General features: G+C 46.0%; 1 protein-coding gene across 6 annotated transcripts in view; it reads right to left on the reverse strand.

Moving 5' to 3' along the window:
* LOC135366914 (rap guanine nucleotide exchange factor 4-like) overlaps nt 1-26,795 on the reverse strand; it is a 334,286-nt gene that overhangs the window by 42,826 nt on the left and 264,665 nt on the right. For 4 of the 6 annotated variants that reach the window (XM_064599902.1, XM_064599901.1, XM_064599903.1 and 1 more), the window contains one exon: nt 15,483-15,543. In XM_064599902.1, coding sequence (XP_064455972.1) covers nt 15,483-15,543 — 61 coding nt within the window. Of the gene's footprint in view, nt 1-5,433; nt 5,683-15,482; nt 15,544-24,279; nt 24,721-26,795 lie in introns of those variants that run through there. The other 2 variants (XM_064599905.1, XM_064599904.1) reach the window with 2 other exon arrangements.

The following is a 26,795-nucleotide window of genomic DNA, read 5'->3' on the forward strand; positions in this document are numbered from 1 at the left end:
ACACCCTTAGAAATGGACTTCACCGCATAGCACGCTCCTAGCCAATCATCATTTGGAATGATATCGTTATCTGCCTCGATTTGTTGAAAACTGGAGGCGGACGGTTTTTTTGTGACACTTATGCTGTTCATAATTGTCACATAAAAGGCGTACGCCCCCCGTTTTCAACAAATCAGGGCAGATAACGATATCATTCGAGATTATGGTTGGCTAAGAGCGTGCTATGCGGTGAAGTTCATTTTTAAGAGTGTAGGTCAACATCGTGTCTAATAAAAGATGTAAAAGGGTGGCAAAAGCAATTATCACTTATCCAAATTGCTACGAAAAAGCGTACGCCCCCTTCACTCGCTGAATCAGAAGCGGTAGCCCTTATCATTCGTAGGTAGCAGGTAGAACTTTGCTACCTTTTAGGCACAACATATGCGACAACTATTACCTCCTGAAAGGTGTAACAACTCCACCATTTTTTCTGAGAGTACCCTTGAGAAGGGTTGAAGGTATACATAGGAAATGTGTACCTCTTCTATACCCTCCAAAGGTATATATCTGAAGCAGAGGGTATAAAAGAGGTATAAGAGCACATTATTATACCTTATTAATACATTTTTTTCTAACAGTGTATAGTCGTCAGAAATCTAGTCAGTCACCTCTCAAAGCATTACTGCGCCGCAGATAGCATGACTGGACACAGAGAGCGGCCACGCTCGTTTCTCCGTCGGATAATGTAATCCGTGATACTCACTCTGCTTCCGTATTGGATCTTAAGACTGGTCACATGACACTACGCTGCGTGGTGGCGCCGCATTATTTCTCCTGGCGAGCTATGGAGTCTCCTCGTCTCCAACAGAGTATGTATAATTGACGGACTAGATTTCTTTGCCTTCTTAACTTGAACACGAGTATATATGATCACGAGCGACGCACAGTGGTCAGTCTGCAGATTGTTTTTGCGTGTACCTGGGGAAACCTCAGCAGACGGAGTCCCATTTCTAACGTCCCTCGCCGGAAGACTAAGCCACTTGCACCATGTCACCAAGTTGCTCGCGTCCTCGGCCGGGTTCGAACCCGCAATCTGGCTACAATTGATATTTCACAAACTTTTTTTTAGTATTCTCTACTCATTACTCTAATTACTTTTTGTTTGTCCGTAGATTATATTGCAATGAAATACGGAAAGGCTGACTCATGGACGGACAAACATTGTGAAATTAAGCTAATGCTACGAGCCATCCCCGATGATGAGGATGATGATGAAGAGTTGGATTTTTATGGCGCAAAAGCGTCTATGACTAAGCTCAATTAAGAAAATAGACTCTTTGACGCCCACTGCGTATACGGCTCATATACTATAGACGCCGAAATCATGGTATTCATAGCGGGTCTAAAATACTTTTTGGAGTACATACTACTCTACTCTAATTACCTTCTTCTCCATGAACTGTATATCATTAGTCTATATACTACACTTCTCCCTTCGGCCTTTCGTTTCGTATCTGAAATGCAGTTTTATGGTATCTTGCGAGAGCCACGTTGTCAGTGGAGACAAAGCAGCTCTGTACGGATTATTTCTGTTGGGTTCCGCAGTAAACGTTCGACAGGATTTGGCGCAAACAGCGAAATGGCTTCCGCACCATTGATTGTGACATCCTGTTGTCGAGGATAGTCTACATTTCCAACTGCGCGTCTACTAGACATCGACGCAACACAGAAACAGGGTACGCGGTCACTGCAGGGACAACTAACATGTACTGCTTGCGACATACTTGTCTTGAATCGACAGCTCGTGGCATCCTACATCTGAAATTTGCAGGTGTTGCAAGATTATTTCTCCCGTATAATAGAATGGTGTGGCGCATGGCCCACGTTCGAACACAACATATTGGTACGGCCCCTTCGAAGGCGACAAAAGTGACAAAACCAATACGGGAGGGGCTGCTCGAGCCACTGATTGAAGATTTCAGAGCGGTGTTTGTCGCATGTAGTAAGGATATTTCCAATTCGGAATAACGGAACATGAAAACCACTGGTGTGCCATCGCGAAGGAAGTATATACGCCACGACAATATTGGGGGGGGGGGGGGGGAGAGGGAGAGAGAGAGAGAGAACGAGTTATTGTCGAACGATCAATATAGTACAGGGTTAGTCTAGCAAACGTTACACATTTCGACAGCATCGTAAAAATAGAAGACTGGGTTTAGCCAATGCCAAGTTTCGCAGACTGGTAGCCATTTGTCCGAAGTTTTGTTTGAATTTTTTTGTGAGTGTTATGATCCTGTAGAAGAAAAATTCAAAATCGAGCAAAACCTCACGCTATCTCACTCAAAAGCCCCCATTTTCTTCCGTGTATGCTTGAATTTCATTTCACCACACACAGGTGGCGCCAACATACAGAAAAACGGGGCTTGTGCATAACGTCAGAATAGGCATATGCCGCATCGATGTAGGCATGCAGGGCCGCCTTGTGCGAGGTGATATAAATGCGAAGCAAACAAAGCAAACACAAGAAAAAATGGCGGCGTTTGCGTGAGATAGGCCGTTGAAAATGCATGGGGCGAGATTTTGGTTGATTTTTAATTTTTGTTTCTACATGACCATAGCGCTTACAAAAAAATCCAATAAAACTTCAGACAAATGGCTATCAGTCTTCAAAGTTCGGGGTTGGCTAAACTCCGTATTCTATTTGTACTATACGATTGAAACGTGTAACGTTTGCTAGACTAACCCTGTCTATAGTTACTTGAATTTTACGCGAGTTTTCTTTTTGTTGTTGTTTTTCGCTAGACACTGAATTATATACGAAACTCTCACAAGGCTATACACAAGACAAGTAAGCGCAATAAGATGATTTTCTCGTCACTTTCAGTTAGGGGCCAGGGTACAACTGTCCCTTGGGGGGAAGTGACACCGATGTCGCTTGGCTAATTCATACTATATGTAGTCATATCTGAAGATTTTGCAGAATCTTTGGGGGAGTGTAGGAGATGCTGGGAAATGCACCGTCGAAATAGCCACCAAGAGTCAAGCACAAATGAAATCGTGTGCTGCCTTGAGCGCCATTGCGGACGTGTTTTCGTTCTCAAAGTGTATGGCATACCCCTATCTACACAAGGATCGGTAATTACGCGTGACGCGTGCTAAGCGTTATTGACATTGAATATATAGGGGTTTGAATGCGTCGCCCCGTTGAACTGACGATATTCGAATGCGACCGACTGATTCATTATCGTCGACTGCGAAACAGTCGTGTTCTTCAGTAAATGATGTTATATAGATGATGTCACCACGAATAAATGACGTGTTTATTCACTTTTTTTCTCCCCTTCGTTAGTTTTTCAGTGTTTAGGACGTTTAGGGCTACGCGTTTTCCAAACACACACACGCTGTACGATAATCAGTGTGGTAGTCAGGCGCCGGAACAGCAGACACGCAAGGGACGCAGCGGTGTAATTGCATTTTTAATTTCACGGGCCCTTGCGTTTAATTTAGAGCTCTTTGTGTACGGTGGTCGCCCAGGTATTTTCTGGCACGAGGCCATTAGGGGCAGCGGATTTCAAACGTTTGCTTCCTGCATCACATCTCTCTCTCTCTTTTATTACGCCCTTTCATCTGGAATAAAGTGACGTTCGTGAACTTTCCATATCCACGATAACTCTATAAGCGCCAGCTGCACGTAGCAATGTGGACGTAGATATCGAATTTCCCTACAAACAGTATATTGCTCGCGAACACAGGAGCGACATTCCCCAGAATACTCCAGCGGAAGAAGCGCAAAGCGTCATACGTATATGTCTGCTGGCACGTACATGTCCATGCCTCTTAGTGCATTGCTAACCACAGGGCTAACATCCTGTGCGGCTGAGCCACAATATATCCCGCAGCAGACGACAGAGCAGATGGTGTCGTCTGCTATAGGTAAGTATACGCAGAGCGCCACTACAAATATTCTCACACTCTAAGAAAAAAAGGGTGTGAAAAGGTGGCAACACCTATATAGTTACAACTTAGGTCAACATAGCGTCTGATAAAGGATGTAAAAGGGTGGTAAAAGCAATTATCATATATCCAAATTGCTACAAAAAGGCGTACGGCCTCCTTGCTCACCGAATAAGATGCGGTAACCCTATATCATTCGTAGGTATAGCAGGTAGAACTTTGCAACCTTTTCGGCCCAACATATGCGACAACTATTACCTCCTAAAAGGTGTAACTGCTATACACCTTTTTTTCTGAGAGTGCAACATATGAACGCGCAACTTGAGGCTCAGCGAGTATACTTCCGCCCCGTGAACAGTTTTTGCTTATACTTTTCCACTAGAATATTCCGTGTGGATGTCGGTCGTGCGAATACACGGATACACTGTCATATAGGAATCTTTTTCGGATGAAGCAGCAATCGACATAATCGACAACGTCTCGCAAATAACACTGCCAGCACATTTGAGACGAGATTATGTGGCTACAGAGTCAGGAAACACTCGAAGCTTTTATACGCGGCGATGTTTGCATTAGACGGCTTTCCCCCAACCACACATTCAATCAACCGAAAAGGGGCTCGTTAATAATGACGAGCTTTCGCCCTAATCGCACTTAGAGGCGGTGAATACCAAATGGGCCACTCGCTTAATACTTGCATGAAACACTATTTCTTTCATCCATTATGCGCAGCTTCCTTTTCCAAATTGAAGAGCGACGTGCGAGCTGTTCCTGCTCAGGATTTATGGCTGACGACAGAAGTCGTTGCTTTTCGGGCCCCGAGTCAAGACGTAGTGAAACGCCGTCTGTTTCAGTCACGAACGATACCTTTTTTTTTTCCCTTTCACGGGGCCGGCGCGCTTATAAATGCAGTATCTTTAAAGAGACAAAATCATCTGCTCCTGAACGATAAGCAAATAACTACATGAAACTATAAGGGAGAGAAAAAAAATTGATATGTCACCTGCTACACGCCGTCACAACGTAACACACTTCCGTTTCAAGTGCACTAAAGTGCGCGATTGCTATTTGGTCTTCAGGATAGAAGCCGTCCTGAGGAACCCATGGCCCATCGTGAGCGAAGAACGCCTCGTAGACAGCATCGTCCTTAGCAGGTTTTAGTTCAGCGGGAAGGGTTCATTATAACGGTTTCGAAAACGTATAATTAAGCCAATCGCTGTTACTCCTTCGAAGTGGATGACTTCACGTTGCTGATCTTCGATTATTAAAAGCTACCTTTACACTATCGTTTCCGTAGAGTGCTTCCGACCTGCGAAAACTCCTCTATTACTGTAACAGCTGTCAGCTCGAATACGTCCTGTCCTCCATAAACCTATCACCTCAGCGTACGGCATGGACGTTTATATACGAGACCGAATATACATTTTCTTTTTCGACTTTCCAGCTCCTAATATGTACAACGCTGCTATATGTTGCTCACAATTTACGAATAACACTTGCCGTTATTCTCGCTCCAGTCGTTCCCATCGCTCGTGGCAGGTTTCTTGAAGTCAGGGACTACGGCAACGGGATTGTCCTTGCGCGGAAAATACAGCTGGCTCAGATATCCGTACAGGCAACCACTGCAGTTGTCCAAGCACACTTTGAGGCAACTCGCCATCGCAATGTCACGCCCGTCAACAGAAGCCGCGCACTCAGTCGTTGTTCGACAACCTCACGCCGCCAGAACCCATTTCCAACTGAACAGCCGCGCGCGCTCCACGCCTCCACGCCTCCGAGAAGAACGCGCGGGCATGAGGGGACGTGTCGACGTCACGCCTGATGTCATACGCCGTTGGGGTCACGGCGCGCGTTTTGAGAGGCACGTTTATTACGCGGGCCAGCGGGATACGTCGTTTATTTACGATCCGTGCAGCTGTGCGTGGGTTTGAATCGTCGCATCCTTTCAGGTTCGAATCCTTCTTGGTAAGAGCATCGAGCTGTTGCACGTGGAACGAGGGCGCTTGTTAACAGCATGCGAAATATGTAAACCGGGGCCAATTTGGAGTGACATTAGCGCATAAAGGATGTACTAAGGTTATCTCGGGTTTTTTGAAGGCCAATTTCTAAGTGATTTGAAAAAAGAGGAAGAAGGAAAATGCGGAGAAGTTGTCTCAGCTCTAGAATATGTTGCGCCAGCTATACCAGCATGCTTAGGGTGGCAGTTTCGTTGCCCTCTGCCAAAACAGAGAGAGAGAGAGAGAGAGAGGTAGGAAGAGAGAGAGAAACGAAAAGTGCGACATGTCGTTGGCAATAATAGAGGGTTTTATTGCATCGTATCGCCATCGTATGCTATATCGCGACCACCCATCACTAATGTGTCCACCTGGAGACACAGCTTCAGCAGCAAACGTTCGTCCTCTATATTATCAAGGTTTCGATTTTTTCGAGCTTCCCCTTCTCGTATAAGTGCCAGTTCACTTCCAAAATAAATAGTTTTCGTCACTTTCTCAACTTCTCTCCGGCTAATTCAATTTTAAAGCTGTACACCTGTAAGAGTGCTGTACAAGTATTACGCGCAAATACTGATGCAAGCAATTCCATTGGGCCGCGGTCAGGAGAAAGTTAACAAGAACCTGTTACGATGTCACACAGGAATGAATGGGAAAATCTAGCATCAAGTTGCCGCTGTACTATTTCAAAATGCGGTTTTCGATAGACAGCTTTTCAGCAAAACCTTCAATCGTCCTTCCAGGCTACCCTGCATATTCTGCTGGTACACGTTTCTGTCGAACGCAAAAAAAAAAAAAAAAAGAAAACAAGAAAAAAATGATGAACAGGGCACACGCCAACTAGGCGCTTCGGTATATGTCACAGCGCTCGTCGAACACAACGTTACATTCAGCCGTCACTTGGCTCTCCACTTTGATTACCCGTCATGGCTTAGCACAATACCTCGTCAAAACTGAACAACCATCAATTGAGAACGACGCCAGACTGTATTTCTCGTGAGACTCCGATATATCACGTAATATATACTTATGGAGGCTTTAGATTTCGAAGACGTGGAAATAAATCAATAAAGAGTACTCCGTGAGAGTGAGCGCATGTTTATATGCTTCTTTTCGCCTGTAGTGCAGAGCTATATAGTCGTTCCCCACATCATCACCAGCAAATGGCGTATAGAGTATCGCCCCTGGCGATGAAACTCCACATTCATCTTCTCACAATAAAGTTGTCGTTTTGTTAGTCGTTTTGGCTTCCCAGTGGACACCACGTGGCTATGAAACAGTGCGTGTTTTCACGAGATTGAAAAACAATAAAAAAGAAAAAAGAAGGGGGGGGGGAGCTACGAATTCTATTAAAATAACTGTGCCATGAGCACTGTGGCGCGAAGTCTTCTTCACTGAACAGAGAAGAAAGAAGGATATGTTTTTAGAAAGCTACAGTTTTTGTATTTTTAATAGTTTCAATCTAATTGCGCATTCGTGTTATTACGCGTTATTATCCATATATTTCTATTCTCACGAGTTGCACTGTAAACCCACTCCTCTAACGGCAGTGGGAACATGTTTATCAATAATGAACAACACATCTGAAACTACGTCTGTGATAAGAGACACGCTGTACACATGAGTATGGAGAAAGCAATATTTTGGCAGAGTTTAGAGTTTTTAGAAAAATAAATAAATAAATAAATGACTCAGTAAGGGTAAATATAAACCAGAGGTCAACTTAAGAGACTGGTTCGAACGTATTATACTAGCGATGCAACTATACTTTGAAACTCCCAATAAGCGCTGAACTGAAAACTCTACATATCGTCAACTCCGCAAGGGTACCAAATTGCATTTCGGCGACGACTGCAGCGCGTCTCTATAGGAGGGCTCGGTTTTACACACTCTGTATGCAAGTTCGCCATCTAACCAGCGAACCGTACTCTCCGGATCCCTTAACGAGATGGACTCTCGCCCCCTCTCTCACACAAAATTGCATGGTCCCTGGCCGCATCCAGCCCACCAAAGCTCTACCCTCAAAGCTCTCTTCACCTTTCTGGATACCGTGGGACTTCGATCCTTATTGTGAAGGGGTTCATTATTTCATTCCCCGCATCACCACCAGCAATGGGGCAGAGTATCGCCCCCTGGCGATGAAACTCCCCATTCATCATCTCACAATAAAGTTGTTGTTGTTAACCAGTTAGATTATTCCCCACATGTCTCATTCTCTTTCTCACAGTACAACAACAACGACAACAGCAACAAAAAAAGGTTCCCGTGCTATACGACTACGAACAAGGACCATATTTCAATACTACATGTAATAAGCACGCAATAAAGATGACAGCAGCCTCGCTGCTTCGTCGGAGAGCAACTCAAGCAAACAGTGCTCATATTTTTGAAACTTCATAGGAAGCGACGCACTTTCGAGTGCAGCAATATTTCCTGCGAAAGGAGCTGTTTACATCCAAGTTGACGTTACAGACTCCTATTCTAGGCTTTGCAGGCGACAAACACGAGCATACGTCAAGCCCGTTTCAGGCACTTCGTAGCATCCGTCCGGTAGTCTCCGTGGCGCCCGGATATGACAGTGACAGTGACATGCCGTAGAAATGGAGACATGCTGTGATTGTATTCGATGCACTATAGTGTCATCTCGATGTATCACCGACACTCCCAGAGATTAAGAATCCGTTACCAATGTAGGGCAAACCCAAGTAAAAAATGGAGACACACTGGACCAAAATGACCAGTGGTGACAAAATGGAGACTCGCTGTGATTGTATTAGATGCACTATAGTGTCATCCCGATGTATCACTGCCACTCCCAGGGATGAAGAATTCGTTATCAATTTCGGGCGAACCCAAGTAAAAAATGGAGACACGCTGGACCAAAATGACCAGTGGTGACAAAATGGACGTATGGCGCAATGGAGACACACTATAATTGTGTTAGATGTATTGTGTCATCCAGATGTATCACCGACACCCCCAGGGATGAAGAAAAAGTTACCAATGTAGGGCGAACCCAAGTAAAAAGTGGAGACACGCTGGATCAAAATGACCAATGGAGACAATATTGAGACACGCTGTGATTGTATCAGATGCACTATAGTGTCATCCCCATGTATCACTGACCCAAGGATGAAGAATCCGTTATCAACATCGGGCGAATTAACCCAAGTAAAAAATGGAGACACGCTAAACCAAAGTTACCAATGGAGACAAAATGGACGTATGGCGCAACGGAGACAAAACTGTGACACGCTGTGACTGTATTAGATGTATTGTGTCATCCAGATGTATCATCGACCGACACTCCCAAGGGATGAAGAATCGGTTACCAATGTAGGGCAGATCCAAGTCGTCGCATGCAAACGCCCCCCTTCCTTTCCAGACTGAAAACAAGCTGCGGAAAAGGAAGCGACCGAGATATGAATCATAAAGCTTAATGAACTCGAGTCACACACAGCGTACTATGCGCATACTGCATCCGATGTTGGAACGATTTCTCAGTTGCCAATTGCCCGTAATCTTGAACACGCGGTGTCGTCGAAGGCCGACCTTTTTTTGATTGAGAAATCGCGTGTGCATGGTGACTGATAGTTGCCGATGTAATGACAACTAATGAGCACATTTATCTGACGTAACCTGCTCTAGGAGGTACAGTGCTACGACGGCCACTCCGACCGTTAAGTTAATTACACGTTGTGCCGTCCATTTCTTCCGTGTGTCTCGTTTAGACAGGGTAATGATGCTAATGCATGACACGAGTCTGGACCGAACAACAGATCCTCGCGTGTGTTCATCGTACGCAACTTCCGCGAAAAAACAGTCATAATAATTAAGAATAAACGACATACCGATAACCGATAAGTACGGTTCCACATTTTCGGCCTTTTTATTTTTGAGCAGATTCTTGCGTATGTTTGTTGTCGGTGTTTATTGATTTTCACGAAATCGAAATTTTTCGGTGTTTTTCCTTGCGTGTACATGGTTTACCCGACAGTTATCGGCGAATAGAAATCCTAGCGCGCTACCGCACGACGCTCACTCACCATGGGGTTGTTCGATGCGGTGCCGTGTTACGGCGAAAAAAAAAGTAAACGAACATTTTTCACAAGCATCGTTATTTCGGTATGGTTTTCTGATCTGCATCAACAATTAACTTGCTGGGATATATGTGCAGCAATTTATCTCTGTCATCGTTCCTGGAATGCCCCTCTGTATTCGGCGTTTTTCGATTAAAACCGAATAGGGGAAAAATTTATCCGGCGTATGTGTTTTTCGATTAAAACAGAAAACGCTTAAGTCTTAAGCCGTTAAGTCTTTGCACAGCAAAAGCAGTGAACTGTAAATGTCCCGGGGAAAGCAAAGCGCCGTTATTCGAGGAACCACAATCTCCATGTCTATTTTTCTTTACGACCCCGGCACAGTGCCCCTAGAAGTCGGCCCAGGACGCACATTCCCAAGGGCGTGAGTCGTGACGTTGCCCACCTCTGTGAAGCCGACAACGGCGAGCCCTTTCACCGCCACCTTTCTTTTCGATCCAATCCGATCCAATCCAATCCACTTAAACTCCCACTTTGCTGTGCAACAATATGTCTGATGTCGAAAGAAGACAAACATCTATTTTTGACGCGTCTCTTTGGTGTTCGCTGTTGCGCGAATATGTCAAGCGAAACCCTGTAAGCCTGCACTCAGATGGCTGGTCGGTTGGAATTGCTGCACACGCTGCACACACAAATGGATGGTTGCACACGGGATCGGCACACAATAGGGAGCATAGCGAGAGGCAACGGGAACCAGTGTAAAGCATACGAACACTGATTCCACAAACGGGTTTTCTATAGACGCTAAAGCGAATGCCCGCTGTATAGAAATGCAGAGGTCTATAGCGATTTCCATGTAGAATTCGCGGGGTATCATAATGTATTCACTTAGTGAACGGCGTGAAAGAACTTCGGTGCGCATGAAGAGGCCACAAAACGATTGAATAGCAAGCAGACGAATGCGAAATGTCACAGACGTGTAAGGATTGCTATGGCAACCGGCCCACGCCTGGTTCCGAAGTGCGGTAGTTTTTGCCGTTAGATCGAACGCTCAATGGGAGTCGATGTGGCGGCTTTTACAGTTCAGTGGCGTTACCGCTTGAGATGAGTCGACTCTCCCAGATGCTGTCACTGCGGTGCTCTAGAGGATCTAGAGCACATTCTTTTTCATTGCCCACACTACCAACCTTCCCGAACCGCGCTCTCCGGGTCTCTTAGTCAGCTGGACTCTCGCCCCTTCCCCCTATCAAAATTGCTTGGCCCCTGGCCAAATATCCAGCCTACAAACGCTCTGCCATCAAAGCTCTTTTGCCCTTTTTGGACCCAATATAGGACTTCGACCCTTATTGTGAAGGGGCTCATTATTTCATTCCCCACATCACCACCAGCGATGGGGTATAGAGCATCGCCCCTGGCGATGACACTCCCCCCAAAATAAAGTTGTTGTTGTTGTTGTTTATTCAATGGGATCGTGCGGAATGTATTTAATGCAACACTAGTTAGTATAGACGGAATGGAAGTGTACATTAAGCTTATCATACGATCATCTGCTAGTAAAAGTCAAACTGATATGTTCACAATGCACTCTAAGAAAAAAAAAAGAGTAATTAATTTTCGTCTTTTTTTAGGGACTACATAGATCCATTCCCACAACCATCACTCCCTTTTGGGAGTAAAAGCACTTAAGTTTATGCGGAGTTTAAGGACTATTTGTAGTGCTGGAAAGTGAATTTCAGGGTCAGGGGACGAAAATAAGGAGTAATTGCCAATCTAATACACTAGAAGCTGTAATTACAACCCCATTTCCTTTTTCTTTCTTTCAACCAGTGTAGTAACGACAGCTGTGGAACTCGAAGGAGATAGCGGTCTGATAATGGAACTTTCGATTTTATTTTCGAATCGATTGTTTTCATAAAACTCGAGCGTAAAGGTACAAAATACCCGCAGAACTGAGATTAGATTGCATGCAATCTTACCTCATGATCTAATACGTCTTACAAAACATCCATAATTTGCTAACATGGAGCATAAAAGACACGGACTAAGTCGGTTAGGAACAGAAACAAAACGTGAACCTGCATACTCTCAGTCCCTCTATAGTCAGTTACAAAACATCTTATCTGCTAATAATGAGAGCATGCAACTTTAGCCACCTCAATCAGCACAATGTACTGAAAGTGCGGGAGCATAGGAGTGGACAGGAAGATTGAGCTTGTTTTTTGCACCTTACACACGTATTTCCTGCCAGGAACAACTACTACTACTTTCGACGACAATAATTAGATCGTCTCGCGAATTACCTAACTACTTGCTTGTATCGAGTACTGACAGAGGCGCTTGATCGGTATTCGATACTGATTACTTTTGTACTCGCGTATCATTCGACAAATAAAAAAAAAATATATACGCTAGGTCAATAGACCATCCGCCGCCCCACGTCACACCAATATATCACGTGATTGGGAAAAGGTGGTTCGATGGCAAAACAAGCGCATGTTGGTGTTGCCGTCGTGTATAACGTCGTGGTTTTCGAGTTTTGGTGAGCTGAGGTCAGCGTAGTATCTAACTCGCACATGAACTTTTCCTTCGTATCTCCTTCGTGCAACGGCATCGATAACCATCCAAACACGCATGTAGGATCGGCCGCTGCGAGCGCACGCGGCTTTGTTTTGCCAACGAGGGGTGGCGACATCTGGCGAACGTCTTGTCACGTACAAGCTGTGACGTAGACTGTTTGCAAAGAGCCAGTCGTCCCCAGTTTCACTCTCCCCCCTATTGCCCGTGGAGCGACCTCATTGGTCCCGTCTACGAATACCCCCTTATTGCTGCCTTGGGAGTGGACAGACACTATTCATCACGTGGTTTCTTCAGATTTTACCCTCTCACCTGAGCAGAGACAAACTGTCATAAAGGGGATATGAGACAAGAACAGTTGAAACTCTTTTGTATGTTCCAACCTCAGAACATTGACGTTCCATCATGTTCATATCAGACAACACACGTTACGAAGTGTTGCCTACATTTTTTTTTTAATACAAAGAGCCTTACTTAGTTGGCTACATTTTGGCTACGTGTAGCTTTAATTATCATCCATCTGGCAACCCTGCTGCGAAAGCATAACTTGGCTAGCCTGTCCGCCGAGGTCTTTTCCCGTGCTTGGCCCTCGCTACAAAGAGACATACCCCCTACCAGGGGGCACCACTATCCTATTCCTGTCCACTAGTGTGTGTGTATGCGCGCGTGTGCGCACATACACGCGGGCGCGCGCGTGCGTGCGTGCGTGAGTGTGTGCGTGTCCTGCTGCAGTGCGGTTCCGGGCTTTTCTCTTTCATTTTAGCGTTTTTGCTATTAATTATATTAATGAGCGCCTACGGGACATTTCATTTTGGACATTTCAGTAAACACTCATTTGCTTCTTTTTATTATTATTACCATCGCATTTCCTGCAGACACAGGGAGAACAGCAGATGCACCAGACCATCGCAAGGACTACAGCAGAGAAACGAGCAGTCTTGCATCACGTCTCATTTTTCCCAACCAGAAATACCATAAACGCAAATCAACTCCACACTTCTGTGCTTACACTCTAAAAAAAGAAAAAAAAAAAGAAAACCAGAACACTGGGACAGGAATTAGAGCTTCTACTCACATAGACTGCAACTACGTCCCATTTTAGTTTTCAGGCTCTGAAATGTGTTGCTCATCTGAACCTCAAACAACCCCTTTACTTCGCGTAACATATATATAGTCCCCAAAAGGGCTAAAATTACTCCTTCCCCCCCCCCCCCCCTAGAGTGCTCCCTGTTATGCTTTGCGATGTAAGAATGCCTCTATTTCGCAAACATATATCCTTCTCTACATCTCACACTATACACCTTCCTCAACCCGGTACCTTAACTCGCATGCACTGCATAACGCAATCATTAATATACATTATAACATTCGGAAGCGACAAAAATTTCCTCTTCCGCGCTGCGTCCAATTTCTTTACTTGCTCACCGTGTATTCTCGCTCAGCGCATTCATGTGTTGTATTCATTATCTGGTCACCGTATTCATTATCTTGTCACAGAGCGCAGGACACGCGTATCCCATTTGCGCAGGCATGTATAGAGGCCAATAGCAGTCTTCCGTGTCTGATACGGCACATGTACGCATGCAGAGCCCTTTTGGGTTTGCTCCGTATCGTATACATACATACGCATGAGATGCGATCCTGCTGCTCGCAAGACCTTAATCCGCAGGCCCAATGTGCAGAGGGTGCCGTCCCAAATTACCGCCAACTTCATCACTGGGCCGTTGCGTATATATACAGAATTCGGGTTGAAGGGAGATAAAAGGTCGATATGGGTTCTTTTCCTTCTTGGGTTTACCGGCATCGTAATATGTGGACGGAATACTTCGAAAGGTGTACTGCAGGAGAATGCGTTTCTGTTGTCCAACACCTTACGTCATGTTATCCGTGCACGGCCATACAGGATACGAAACGAGGGAAAGGGTGCGGGCTAGCTGGTGTAGCATACTGCAATATTTGGGGACGTGAAAGACGAGGACAGAAGGTACAGCTCCGGTCAACCTTAATAATAACACTGCAAAAACCGTGGTGTCATACCCGAGCGCGATTGGAGTAACCCTTGGGGCCGCGAGGAAATCTTTATCGAACAAAATTATTCTGTTAGTTTAATGCCCCAAGGGTTGCTGTTATCGCGCTGGAAAATGAGACCGAATTTTTTCCAGTGTTATTATTAAGGTTGATCGGAGCTGTACACACAGAACAGGCGTCATTCACAACTGAAGTGTATTGCGGAAAAAAAAAAGTGTGGAGCTGGTGTAGATCCATGACGAAGACCGTGTCTGAGAACTTGCGTGTGTCGTCCCCCCCTCCCCCCCTTCCGTGTCCGTGTCTCTCGGTCTTCTTCATGGGCATACATGGATATGCTTGGAAGATTTTGTATCTAGCTCTATTTTACCTATTCCCTATTATTATTATTACATTACATCGGTTGATGATAAGTGTTAACTGTGGTGTGCCTGGTGCTGTAGTTTTTGTATTTTCACGTTCACATTTTTAATGTAATTTCAATTGTCATTTTAATTTCACGCCAGGCCTGAAATCACTAAATTGGGTCAATACATTTTTGTACACCTTTCAGCTTGTAAAAAGCTTTCTCTAAATAAACACCCCTTTCTTTATTCCGCGGACTGAGCAGAAAGGCGTAACACGAGTGGCGTTTGCAGAATACCGAGACAGAGTTTTAAACGGAATGCACACACCTGAAGTCGTGTTTTCTGTAGCGTATGATTGAAAACGGGCGTTTCGTAGAGTACACCATTTAGAACGGCGTCTTACAAGGTACCCCTCTGTATGGTGCGAAATTTACACTACCAAGGTGCGTGCCATAGAGCAAGACGATTACACTCGAAAGGTGCAAAAACATTACTGTGCGTGGACGCTACATAGCCACGACGAAGTTGCCGACGGACGAAATTAAAACAGCGATAAAAATTGCCGTACTTACCGGATAAGTTCCTCAAGGTGCTCAGTGGAGAAACAATGTCCTCCATCAGATGCCGGTTCCTCTGTAATGGAAATAGAAATAAGCTCCGTCAGATGGTCAGCATTGCTGTTCTAGACAACAGCGAAGTTACAAAACGCACGCAGGAGGGACCACGCAATGCAATCTGTATGCGTATAATCGATGTATTGTCAGGGCATTACGTATGTCATCTTCGTGCGTTCGAAAGTGCAAAAACTGCAGGCATGACAACCTGGGTATTGTGAAGCAGCTTCAATAACGCCTTCGTTAGATAACTTTCTCTCTGCCATGATGTGCTCTCTTTCAGGAACCGAAATTCCCAACTATACAGTCATATAAGCTTTTATTTTTTTTATTCGGTGTTAGCGCCGCGAAGCAACAGTGGCTATGAGCGGCGTACAGACATAGACAGGTGGAGAGAGGACAGCAGTAAGGAGGGGAGGACAGGAGGATTAGTATGCGTCCTGGGCCGACTTCAAGGGGGGAACTGTGCCGACATTCGTCCGGGAAGTGCTCGGAAAACCCAGGGAAAACCTCAGACAGCACAGTCGGTGACAGGAACATATATGCTTCAAGGTGGTGATGGTAATCATATGCTTCGAAGAACGTCAGCGTAGATAACATTGGCCAATCGACCTTGTGGACAACGGCCATTTCAGAAAGGAAGACAAAGCAACGGATGAGCTAGCTAAGAGTGAGCACGTACAAGGAAGCACTTTATGCATGGTGCTGTAGGAAGAGACTCGAGGTTGCGCGTAGAGGAGACAGCAGTTCTCTGTATCAGGTTGTTGCAAGTCCGAGTGCATGACTTATGGCGCCGAACTCATCTAGCAGTCATACGGGGTCGATTTATGTTATATCACAGATTGTTTTCAGATTCAAGTGGCGTAAAATTCGACGCATCCTATATCCGACCCGTCAAATTCCGTCCCGTACAACCAAGAGGAATTTCATTTGTTTTCGACGCAGCCCCATTCCCGGTGGCCGCAAGACTTCACGAGATAAAATATCAACGAATTTCTGCAAATTCCGTAGTTGATTATATTCCCTGGGTAAAGATGTTTCCACCTAATATTATAGGGCGTGCCGCCAAAAAATGAACATTGTTTTCATTGTAGAAGGAACTGAACTTACGAAGCGATAGAGAATTTTATTTATTCAATGATTTTCCTTTTCACAAAGAGGAATAACAGTACATGCAGATCCCAGACGAATCCAGGATGAAGACGGAAAGGCGATAGACGATGAACCAATGCTGTACTATTTACTCTCTTAGGATGTCCCACCAACAAGCCGAAGTCCTTACCCTTTCCTTTTTCAAATTCAATTCAATTTATTTTGAGAGCGAGGACTTCGGGAATTTCGCAAATTGGGATATGAATAATTGGCTAGTGCGTCTCTCTCTCCGATGAAGAGGCTCGCGAAGTTAGCTTATTTTATTAAATGAAATAACGAGTCATTTCAAAATGAAATTAATCAAGTTTATTTAATTAATTTAGCCATACACGTAACGCCTGAACGTTACGTGCAATTTCTTGAGTGCCGACCACATAAACAATCGAAAAAACACAAATTCTACGTCAAAATGCCGAAAAAGCCCAACTGAAATAGTGAATCTACAGGCGTAAACGACTACTAGACAAGTTTCAATACAGTCGGAAATCTTTTCTAGCGAACAACAGCGCTTTGGAACAAAAGTCTCGCAGCTATATACCACGGTTAGAAGGGAATCGATTATATATGGAGAAACCTTCTGGAGAATTAGATAGAACAAAGGGCACCGCGATCGACCTCGACTGAAACGGAATACGGGTTAGCGCGCGTTACAACGACAGCGCGTCGAACGAAGCTAAAACAATAGTAAATGTCTTCATCGGCGTTCAACGTCAACATTCCCGTCCGTGCCTTCCACGTTACGAAGGTCCTTTCTGCGTCCTTCTCGCTGACAATGGCCGTCAGGCCTGTCAGCAGCGTGAAGTTATGCGGGCTTTCTTTGGTTTTTGTCCGTTGTTTTCGTTTCCGAGTTTTAAGCGCTGACAATGCGACACGTGTGTTCACAATATTTGCGCGGGACGGGAGTACAAAATTTAGTGCAGGTAAATGCAACAACAACACAATTAATATAAATAAATAAAAATAAAAGGTAAGTGATGAGGATGACATGGGATGTTTCACCGCATAGCACGCTACTACAGCGAGTCATCATCCCGAATGACATAGTTCTCCCCGATGAAAGCAGTACGGGCTCTTTGTGACAAGTGTGCCGATCAGGGTTGCGGGGTTACCACTCCGCGGTTGGAAGGATTCCGGAATCATTCCACATTTATCAGAGCCCTGGAATGGAATTGGAACGGAATGGCAGATACTGTCCTGGGGTAGCGTTCCACTCCTAGAGTGGAAAACCTCCCCACTTCATCATCACAATATATATGTTGTTGTTGTCCTGGGAATGGAATTAGGCAATTTTTTCGCAGGCGGAATGGAATTGGAATGTAATAGTCTGGGTGCCACACGGTCAAGGGCGATGGTTTGGTTTGGTTTTAAGAAAAAAATAAAATGGAGATTTTGGCTTCACTATAGTGTGAGGCCCGCAGCCCCACATCACTTGCACCAGTTACTTTAGTGGAAAACTCCTGTAATGATGATGCCAATGAAGAGGAGGAGGAGGAGGAGGAGGAGGAGGAGGAGAGGAGGAGGGCGAAATAACCTTGTCTTTGTGCTTTTTCCGTGCTGGGTAATGTCAATCTTCTCAATAGCACCGCTGGGCTAGCTAGTACGGTTACCGGTCCTAATTCCTTTATTGGTGGAATTAAAGGAATGGAATGGGGTTGCCAAGCCATTCCATTCCAGGAGTGGGAATTGACTATACCTTTTCATTCCGAGGAATTGAAAGGAATGGAATTATCACAAATCTTCATTCCTCGGAATGGAATTGGAATGGAATGGGTGATCCCATTCCGCAACACTGGCGCCGATATGGTGATTGTCACAAAAAGGGGTACGCCCAACGTTTTCTACAAACCAGGGAGTATATCGTTCTGTGCAATATCTAGCGTTCAGCGTGTCATCCCCATTAAGTGAGCGATGTGAGAATAAAGTTGAAACAGGCTTATAGTATAGTTCGCAGGACACTCGAGGTGTCCTCGGATGGCTGTACAATAGGGGAACAATAAGAGGTCGACATGTAACGGGGGAAAGCCACCCGAAAGGAGCACTGAGAGTCATTTGAAGACACAGTACAGAGCGTCTAGAGTATCTCGAAGGCATTTGAAATATTTGAGGAACTCGGCGGTGTCGCACATCGGTAAATGTATATAGGCGTGCACGTGGCAAGGAAGCCCGACTATAGGGTATGCATCGGCGTATACGGTCTGTCCCCCGAGGGAAGATCAGCTCCCTGTAGCTACATTGTGGGCCTCGATCTTCGACTTTGTGATAGCGGTCGTTACCGTTACATTTAAGGTTCGCGCGCTCCAAAGCCGCTTTGATAGGCTCGCGCGAGAGCTCGTGGCGAATCACCGGCCGTTATGGGACAACGACAAGTTGAAGATCGGAGTCGAGTTCTCTCGCGTGGCACGGTAAGAAACGCTACCCAATAGTTTTTAGAAGATGCCGAAGAAATGAGGTAGCATAACACGATTTTTTTTAAATTTGTAAAAGAGGCACTACAGAGATGAATTAAAACGCGACACCATCAAGTTTACGGACTATAATTTGAAACTGATTTTCGCAAAGATCGGATAACGAAACCACTAATGTAGCTTACGTCTACATAAACAGACAGTGGAAACAATTACTTCCGTTTAGAAAGAGCACGTTCAGCAGGGTCGTTCAAACACTTTGCAGAAGTCCAATCGTATACTTCAGCACAACGCAGTACAAAACAGAGCACCCAGAGAAGGCGTAGCGTCGTACCTAACATAAACGACCACCAAAAATAGAACATCAACCCCACTTGACGAGCCGACAAGGCCAAATGGGCTGTCAACCCGTTTTTATGCTAAGCTCCACGAAGGGGAATATCACCGAGTGGTAGAGGCACTCTTGTTTACCAAGGCGGAAAATAAAATAGGCGAACCGACTGAAAAAGTTGTCCCCCGAGGCGTGCTTTCAGTGCCAGTACTACCATATTGATCGGGCACATGCAACAGGCAGCTACTATGCGACAGGAAGACAGGGATGCGGATGCGCGGAGATTGCTGCGGGGGGAGGGGGGTTGGATATATCCTCTCGTGGTGTGCAGGGGTATTGGGACTCTATATTAAAAAGAAAAAAAAAATACAGGACGGTTATACGACTCGTGTGTAACGCGAAATTCAGCGTCGGCTGTGCGTGTGGTGAAAATGAAATGAGGCCGGATGAAAGCGTGTAGACAAATTTATTTAAGCGTGATGAGTATTGATTTGTGGTTCGCTGAAATGGTCGGCAAGGTGAGTGGTGTCCTGAACGAGGGGACTGTTCTGGAACACCGAGTCTATGCATTGAGCCGTGTCTGTAGTTGTGGGCTGGCGGATGTCGGTGCACAGCGTAAGGTCCAGTTGTTCGGACATCTTACTTAGGAAAGTGGTGTTCTATAGGCCAGTGAAACGTCCACGTTGAAGTCTCCCATCTCCAAAGGCGTATGTAGTTGACGGACTAGATTTCTTTCCCTTCTTAAGTTGAACACGAGTGTAGTCACTTGGATTATAATTACTCTCCATTTTAGTGCCCTGACCCTGAAAGTTATCCCTCAGTACCGGAAATAGCTCCTAAACTTCACATTAACTTTCGCGCATTAAACTTGCGGCACTAATGGTTACGGACACGTGTCCAGTTCCCAAAAAGGACTAAAATTATTCAACTTATTTTTTCTTAGAGCCTTTTGTTTAGTCGGAAAGTCAGTGTGCCGAGACGGTGAGTAGTTATCGTCATCCTGTGGTTGGACCTTTTTTCGCAACTGTTTATGCGCATGCGCTGCGGCGCCGATGACCTTGGATGCGCCGGACAGGGTTATATCCGTGTTCAATAGATGGCGCTGGATGGGGACGACAGTAGCGGGGACAAGCGGGTATACCGCGCGAACTCATCGGCCTCACTCCAAGACCTGTTTTTATGCTACCCACGTGGGTTTGTTTTGGCGCGCGCCGAGGGTAGTTCGCTGGAAAGCCGCTAGGAAACGGCGCGAATGTGAAAAAGGTCCAGTTGCCTAAAATATCGTGACGGTGGTGGTGGAAAGAAATATGGAGATGTAGGCCTCGCTTAAAGTGGGACTGGCTACTCCAGAGCAACTAATAACTAATAAAAGGTCGTTCGTATTGTTGCGTCAGTCATGCACGCAAATTGATTTCCAAGCAAGCAAAGCATAAATATAGCAGTATGGCACGCAGTTTCATTCAAGATCAAGATGAGAGTTAGAGCTTTAAGGTGAATCTCACCAATACCCCTGTTACACAGGCTTTGAAGCCGACGGCTATTGAAGATGCGCGTAGCGCCATCTAGAGTGCAATGCGCCAACCTGTCAGTGAGCATTGGATGCAATGCTCTTTGAGAAGTTGACACGTTACACGCTAGGTAGCGCTACACACATCTTCAACGGTAGTTGGTTGCCGGTATTATATACACGGCATTAAAAAAAGAAAAAAAGAAAAAAGCTCTGGCTGCTCTAGAATGAAATGTGTAGTGTTATTGGTTATGAATGGAGGTGCGTGCATGTTGCGGATGAGTGAACGGGCATTATCGCTTCACTGACTCTCTTGTTTATGCATTCCAACTGCCTCGTCTGCAGTCAAGGTCGAAATAAATGTTGGCAGCGTGGCTAAACTGCGTGACTGAAGTGGGAGTGATAGAGCCGCGGCCGATGACGAAACGTGACGCAATATCTAAACGATCTTCGAGACACTTTGGAGAGGGTCCAACGGTGGTTGCGTCCCATGTGTTCGTACGTACTGCTCCATCGTATAGCTTCATTGTGTTCGATATTTGGGCTCTCTCTGGATGAGGAGGATTGGCAGAGTGGCGAGGACACGACTTCTGCGGTAGCATAAATGATCAAAGAATAGCGCCAAGGTGGATACTCTTCACTCGGTGGAGCATGGTGGCAGCGTGGCTCCCACCGTACTTTGTAACAAAAATTAGAGGGTCTTTCAATGACTTCTTAATGTTGAAGGCCACTTCATGTGGGATGAACACAGTTTATGGTCAGGATTTCACAAAAAAAAAAAATCCAAACAACAGGGGGTGCAAGGACAGCCTACAGGTATTACAGGAGAGAACACAAGGGTACCACACAACAGTGGCCCGTTCACTAACGTGACCGTTACTGCTCCATTCTGAAAGATCATGGCGCAGCGTGGAAAATTAATTGTTTAATACAACGGGAGGGCTCCGTCCATTTTTCGCCTCTTGATTCCTATTGCAAATGTCTGATTGTCTGATGCTATTGCTCCCGTTTTTTCGAACTATAGTTTCATACTATAGTTCGGACTCCGGGAATGTGGTCTCATTTGCAGTATAGCAGCTCCATGAGAACAAGAAAACGAAGCAAAATCACGAGTTTTTAAGGACAGACGGAATATTCCATTGTTTTCCAGCCCCTGATTATTGCATTTTCAAATTTCAGCGTTTTCAAGGCCTTCAAGGACCAGTGGGAACCATGTGACAGTTTATGCCTCACCCGTCAAACGCTTGTGTATGTATCTTGCATCCATTTGATTCAAATCTTGCCCATGTAATAACCCACATGTAACGGGGATGGGGTACTACATATCCCGCAGTAAAACAGCCCACGCATCCTCATCACGCGTCTATATTATTGCTGATCGCTTTCAATAACCTTCACGAAGTTTTAGCCAATATATTCCGCAATATACAGGCCTGCAATTGTTGCCTCTAGTCGTTGGCACACTGATGCCAAGGATGTGGCAAATGGCACTACACAACTTACGTCGACGATTCTATGCAGGTGGCCTATGGCGAAACAAGCTAACCACTTTTGTAGCTTGTTTCATCGTGTAGACTATCTGCACGTGTCGGGGGAGGGACACCCCGTAATTTGTGCCAGCAACAACATGTTCGTTTTACAGCTTTCATCCTGGTAAGGAACGCTAGCTGCCAGTGCTGACGCGCAATGCAAACAAGGCCACGTGATTTCGAGACGACACTTCCTGTGACCAGGACAGGACTGTGATTTTGCCACAAGCGATCTCGTCGAGGATGGTTACAAAAACAGCGGGTTTACGATGCCCTTGTGCTGCAAGGGGACGTTTCATGACGAGTATGGTATCATACCCCATTTCGGCATGGCTACAGTACAGAGAGAATCGCTTTACAGAGGAAACCATATTGTTTTTTTAACGCTCTCACACGGTCAACGCACCCGCTGGCTCTGAAAAACAATTTGTTTGCCTATATATAGTGTGCTTGCATAAGAGAGTATATATAGGTACGTGGTTGATATTTCATATTTCGCGTTGTGTTCCATGACTCATGTACTCCGGTGGGTTGAGCAAGGCCCCGCTTCTCATGGACGTGCACAAAAGTATTTGAGAAACGAACGTCATTTGCGTATTCCTATTGAGCAGTTGCACAATAGGAGCTGCAAAAGGTTACAAGGCATATAAATGGAGCTCAATCCTGTGCTGCGCGCTCAAGTATCCCGGTAATGAGCAAACACGAGGGGGAGCAAAGCGATGCACGACTGCAGCGCTGCAGGTGACCTTCATGGTATGTTTGCCTCAACATCATGCCTAAGTTATATCATGCCTCAATGCCTATATTGAGGTTCATTTAAAATGCTTCAGAATGATTCGCGTGCGATATGTTGTGTATATGCTATGTGCGTTGGTCACGGGCACTGTCGGCCAATTTAGTGCTGTTCCAGCAAAGTCCACAGATCTTGCACAATACAGGTTGTCGATAGGTACTATGAATGTGAAAAAAAAAAGAAAAAAAAAGAGAGAGTCGTAATGAAGACGTGGGAAGCAGCGAAAGGCTCGTTTAGGAAAGGCTGACAATTAGCGCGAGGTCGGCATAATGACCGGAAGTGAAGCAGACTGTGTAGTGAAAGTGGACGTGTAAAAATAATTACAAACACGCCGACGCTATCGTCGCTCTCTCTCTCGCTGCAGTAGACGTTTCTACGCCGGCTGGTTTCCCGCTATACGAAAGTTCGGGCGATCTAAAGATAATCCGAACGCGTCTATTGGTCAGCGGGCAGCACCCTTATCTCGACGCATGAAGTTATATGGACAATGAACGAACTTGAACAAATGAACTCCCAGAACTCTCTCCCTATATTCCAGGACTGTAACTATACTGTAACAAAAGGAAGAAAAAAAAAACGCGTGTAGCGTGTACCCTCAAACACCATGGTAACGATGTTACGTTTAAAAGGACAGGCATCGTCACCACGGGTTTCACGCACAGAAAGCGTTCTTTTAGGCTATACTAGCACAATCGCTTCTGCAGCTCCGTGTGTCGGAGATTTCCTGCGCACGTCAAAAGAACCCCAGGTGGTTGAAATTAGCCGCAGTTCTATACCCTGCGGCACGTGCAACACGTCGCCACACTGCGCAGACAAGCCTTACGTGTAGCGTAACGGTATCATTATTATTAGCACAAGTGCACACATACGAGAGACGTGCTACCCACTATTCATACAACGAACCGCTGCTTTAATTTCTTTGCTCTGGACGCAGCAGCAGCGGCGACAACAACAACAAAAAAAGAGTGTGTTCAGAATGCAAACACACACCTTATCATTATCGTCATCATCAATCGCAATAAGTCCGACTTCACTTACTCCTCGGGTGTCGGTGACGACATAGATGCCCTTGGTGTGGCGCCAAAGCATGGTTTATCCTCTTTTATCCGTTCGAATTCGCACTCATTGAAAGAAATCGACGCACATCAACGCACACACACACACGCCGCCCGCACAGCTCCCGTATACGCCATGACGGCACTTATCCGCACAAATCTCTCCTATAAACAGCGACCACATAAACACGGGAGGGGGGAGAGTATAATATTAAGCGAGAGAATCATCCAAAGGAGGAGGGGGGGGGGGGACTTCCCTCTTGCCTCTGGCCACAACTGGTCGGGTGACTTTCTCCGATGTTGGTCATTGGATTTGCCGCGGGGCTATATACTTCCCGTCACTCGTAAGAAAAGTGGGACACGTCCCTGGTGCGGCTATTACCGATGACAAGAGGATAAAGGTTTGAATGACGCAAGATAAAAATAAACGCGAGCACGAACAGCACGCGCGTCGTGATTCTTTCTCCTCCTTTTGTAAAGCACGATGCCGCACCGTCCGCCTCAACCATTTCCTGCTAGGGTGGGACGCGGATATCGTGGTTTCGTTCTTGTAAGATGCCAACGGCGTTGTGTCGTTTTAATGTTGCGCTGGAGTGTTTCCGTGCTGTGACATCGATAAAATCCATCGTTAAAATTTAGCCTAGCCAAAGCCAAAAGGTATCGGCGGGGTCAGAACAGAACCACACTTTCCGAACCACAACTTCCAGATCTCTTAACCAGCTGGACTCTTGCCCCCCCCCCCCCTATCAAAATTGCTGTCCATGGCCAAATCCAAGCCCACCAACGCTTTGCCCTGAGAGCTCTTTTGACCTTTTTGGGCACCACAGGACTTTGATCCTTACTGTAAAGGTCCATGGCCCAATCCAGCTCACCAACGCTCTGCCCTCAGAGCTCTTTTGACCTTTTTGGACGTTATTGTGAAGGGACTCATTATTTCGTTCCCCCACATCACCACCAGCAATGGGGTATAGAATGTCCCCCCTGACGACGAAACTCCCCATTCACCATCATTAATGGTGTCTTCGACTGGTTGGTTCCGATCGCTCTGGTGCGCCCTGGAGTGACGTCTCATCTTCGATTGGTCGAAACGGAGCACTCTCACTGAATTCCGCTGGCTCATTTGGAGCTCTTTCCTCCAACTCGCGGAGCGCTCCAGAGTGCTCTCACCAACGCCGTCGGAGCGGTTGCGAAATATGGTTGGGTTCCGGTCACGTGACTGCGCCAGCTTCCGCTGAGTAGTGTTTCTGTTCCGCCATGCATGCCTGCCACGTTCTGCACTTTGCGTCGTCGTCGTTTTGACTGTACGAGGGAAACACGGGAAGTCACGGGAGTTAACATTCCCTCCCCGCTCCTGTGCTCGAACCAGCCGTCTTCGTTCGGCTTCTGCACGATTCCTCCGGCTCGGAGCCGGAGTAGCGGTCTGACCCGCTCCAGTTCAGAGTAGTCCAGTCGAGGACACCATAAATGAAGCTCTAGCTGTTCGGCAGTATGCTTAAAGTTCCACTACGGGCCAACTGGCCGAATGGGTTACAGCGTCCGCGCATTGGTGGCAGCCAAGGTCGTGCTGAAGACTGGGAGGTGGTGGGTTCGAACCCTACCACCGGCTGTGCTGTCTGATATGTTTCCCCTGGGTTTTCCGGCAGACTATGTAGACGGATGTAGGCACAGCTCCCAGTCGGCCCAGGAGGCATACAACCCCCCCCCCTGGTCCCCCACTTCTTCCTGCTGTCCTCTCTCCATCTGTCCACGTCTGTAAGCCACCCATTGCCACAGCTGCTCCGCGGCGCTAACTCGGAACCATAAAAATATATATATGAATGCCGTCAGCAATATCAATGCCGTCATATGCAATAGCAATATCAGCAATATAAATGCCGTCAGCGTCGCGGGGTTCTTTTGAAACCCCACTTTCACGGGGTTTCAAAAGAAGCCGCAAAAAATAAATATAGTTTCGGATTGTCCAAGAATAGTTCACGTCACCGCCACCGCTGGCGTCTGTTTCCCAGCAATAGCGCGCGTGCACCTCTCCGGTGTCCGGCCAACGTTGCAAGTGTGCGGAAATGTGCCAGCAGCTGTGATGAGGGGACGGAAGTCAAACTTCGGTAGCATTCTGCATGAAGACACGAGAGTCTTGAGTGTAACGATTTGTTTTTTCTTGTTTCTTTATAAGGAAGCACCGCAGCCACGGCCTTAGACGGTGTCTCCGCCGCATGACAGTGAACGGACACGCATCGCTGATTGGATACCTGCTGTACGCAACGTTGACGTCACGCAACACCGAGCCGGACTCACAGCGAAGAAACCTCGATTATCGTTCCAAAGCAAATAATCAATGGATTACGTACGTAAAAACGCAAGGAAGCAGGCGAGCTGCTGGTTACGAACTTCGATATTTGAATACACTGAGACTGAAAACTCTGTTGTCTTCGTCAAGTTCTTCCTCAGTCTCAGGGCACTGAAGTGCAGAAACTACAACTCCTTCTCTTTCACAAAAGGCAA

Source organism: Ornithodoros turicata, chromosome 8 (assembly GCF_037126465.1).
Source record: "Ornithodoros turicata isolate Travis chromosome 8, ASM3712646v1, whole genome shotgun sequence".
Classification (NCBI taxonomy): domain Eukaryota; kingdom Metazoa; phylum Arthropoda; class Arachnida; order Ixodida; family Argasidae; genus Ornithodoros; species Ornithodoros turicata.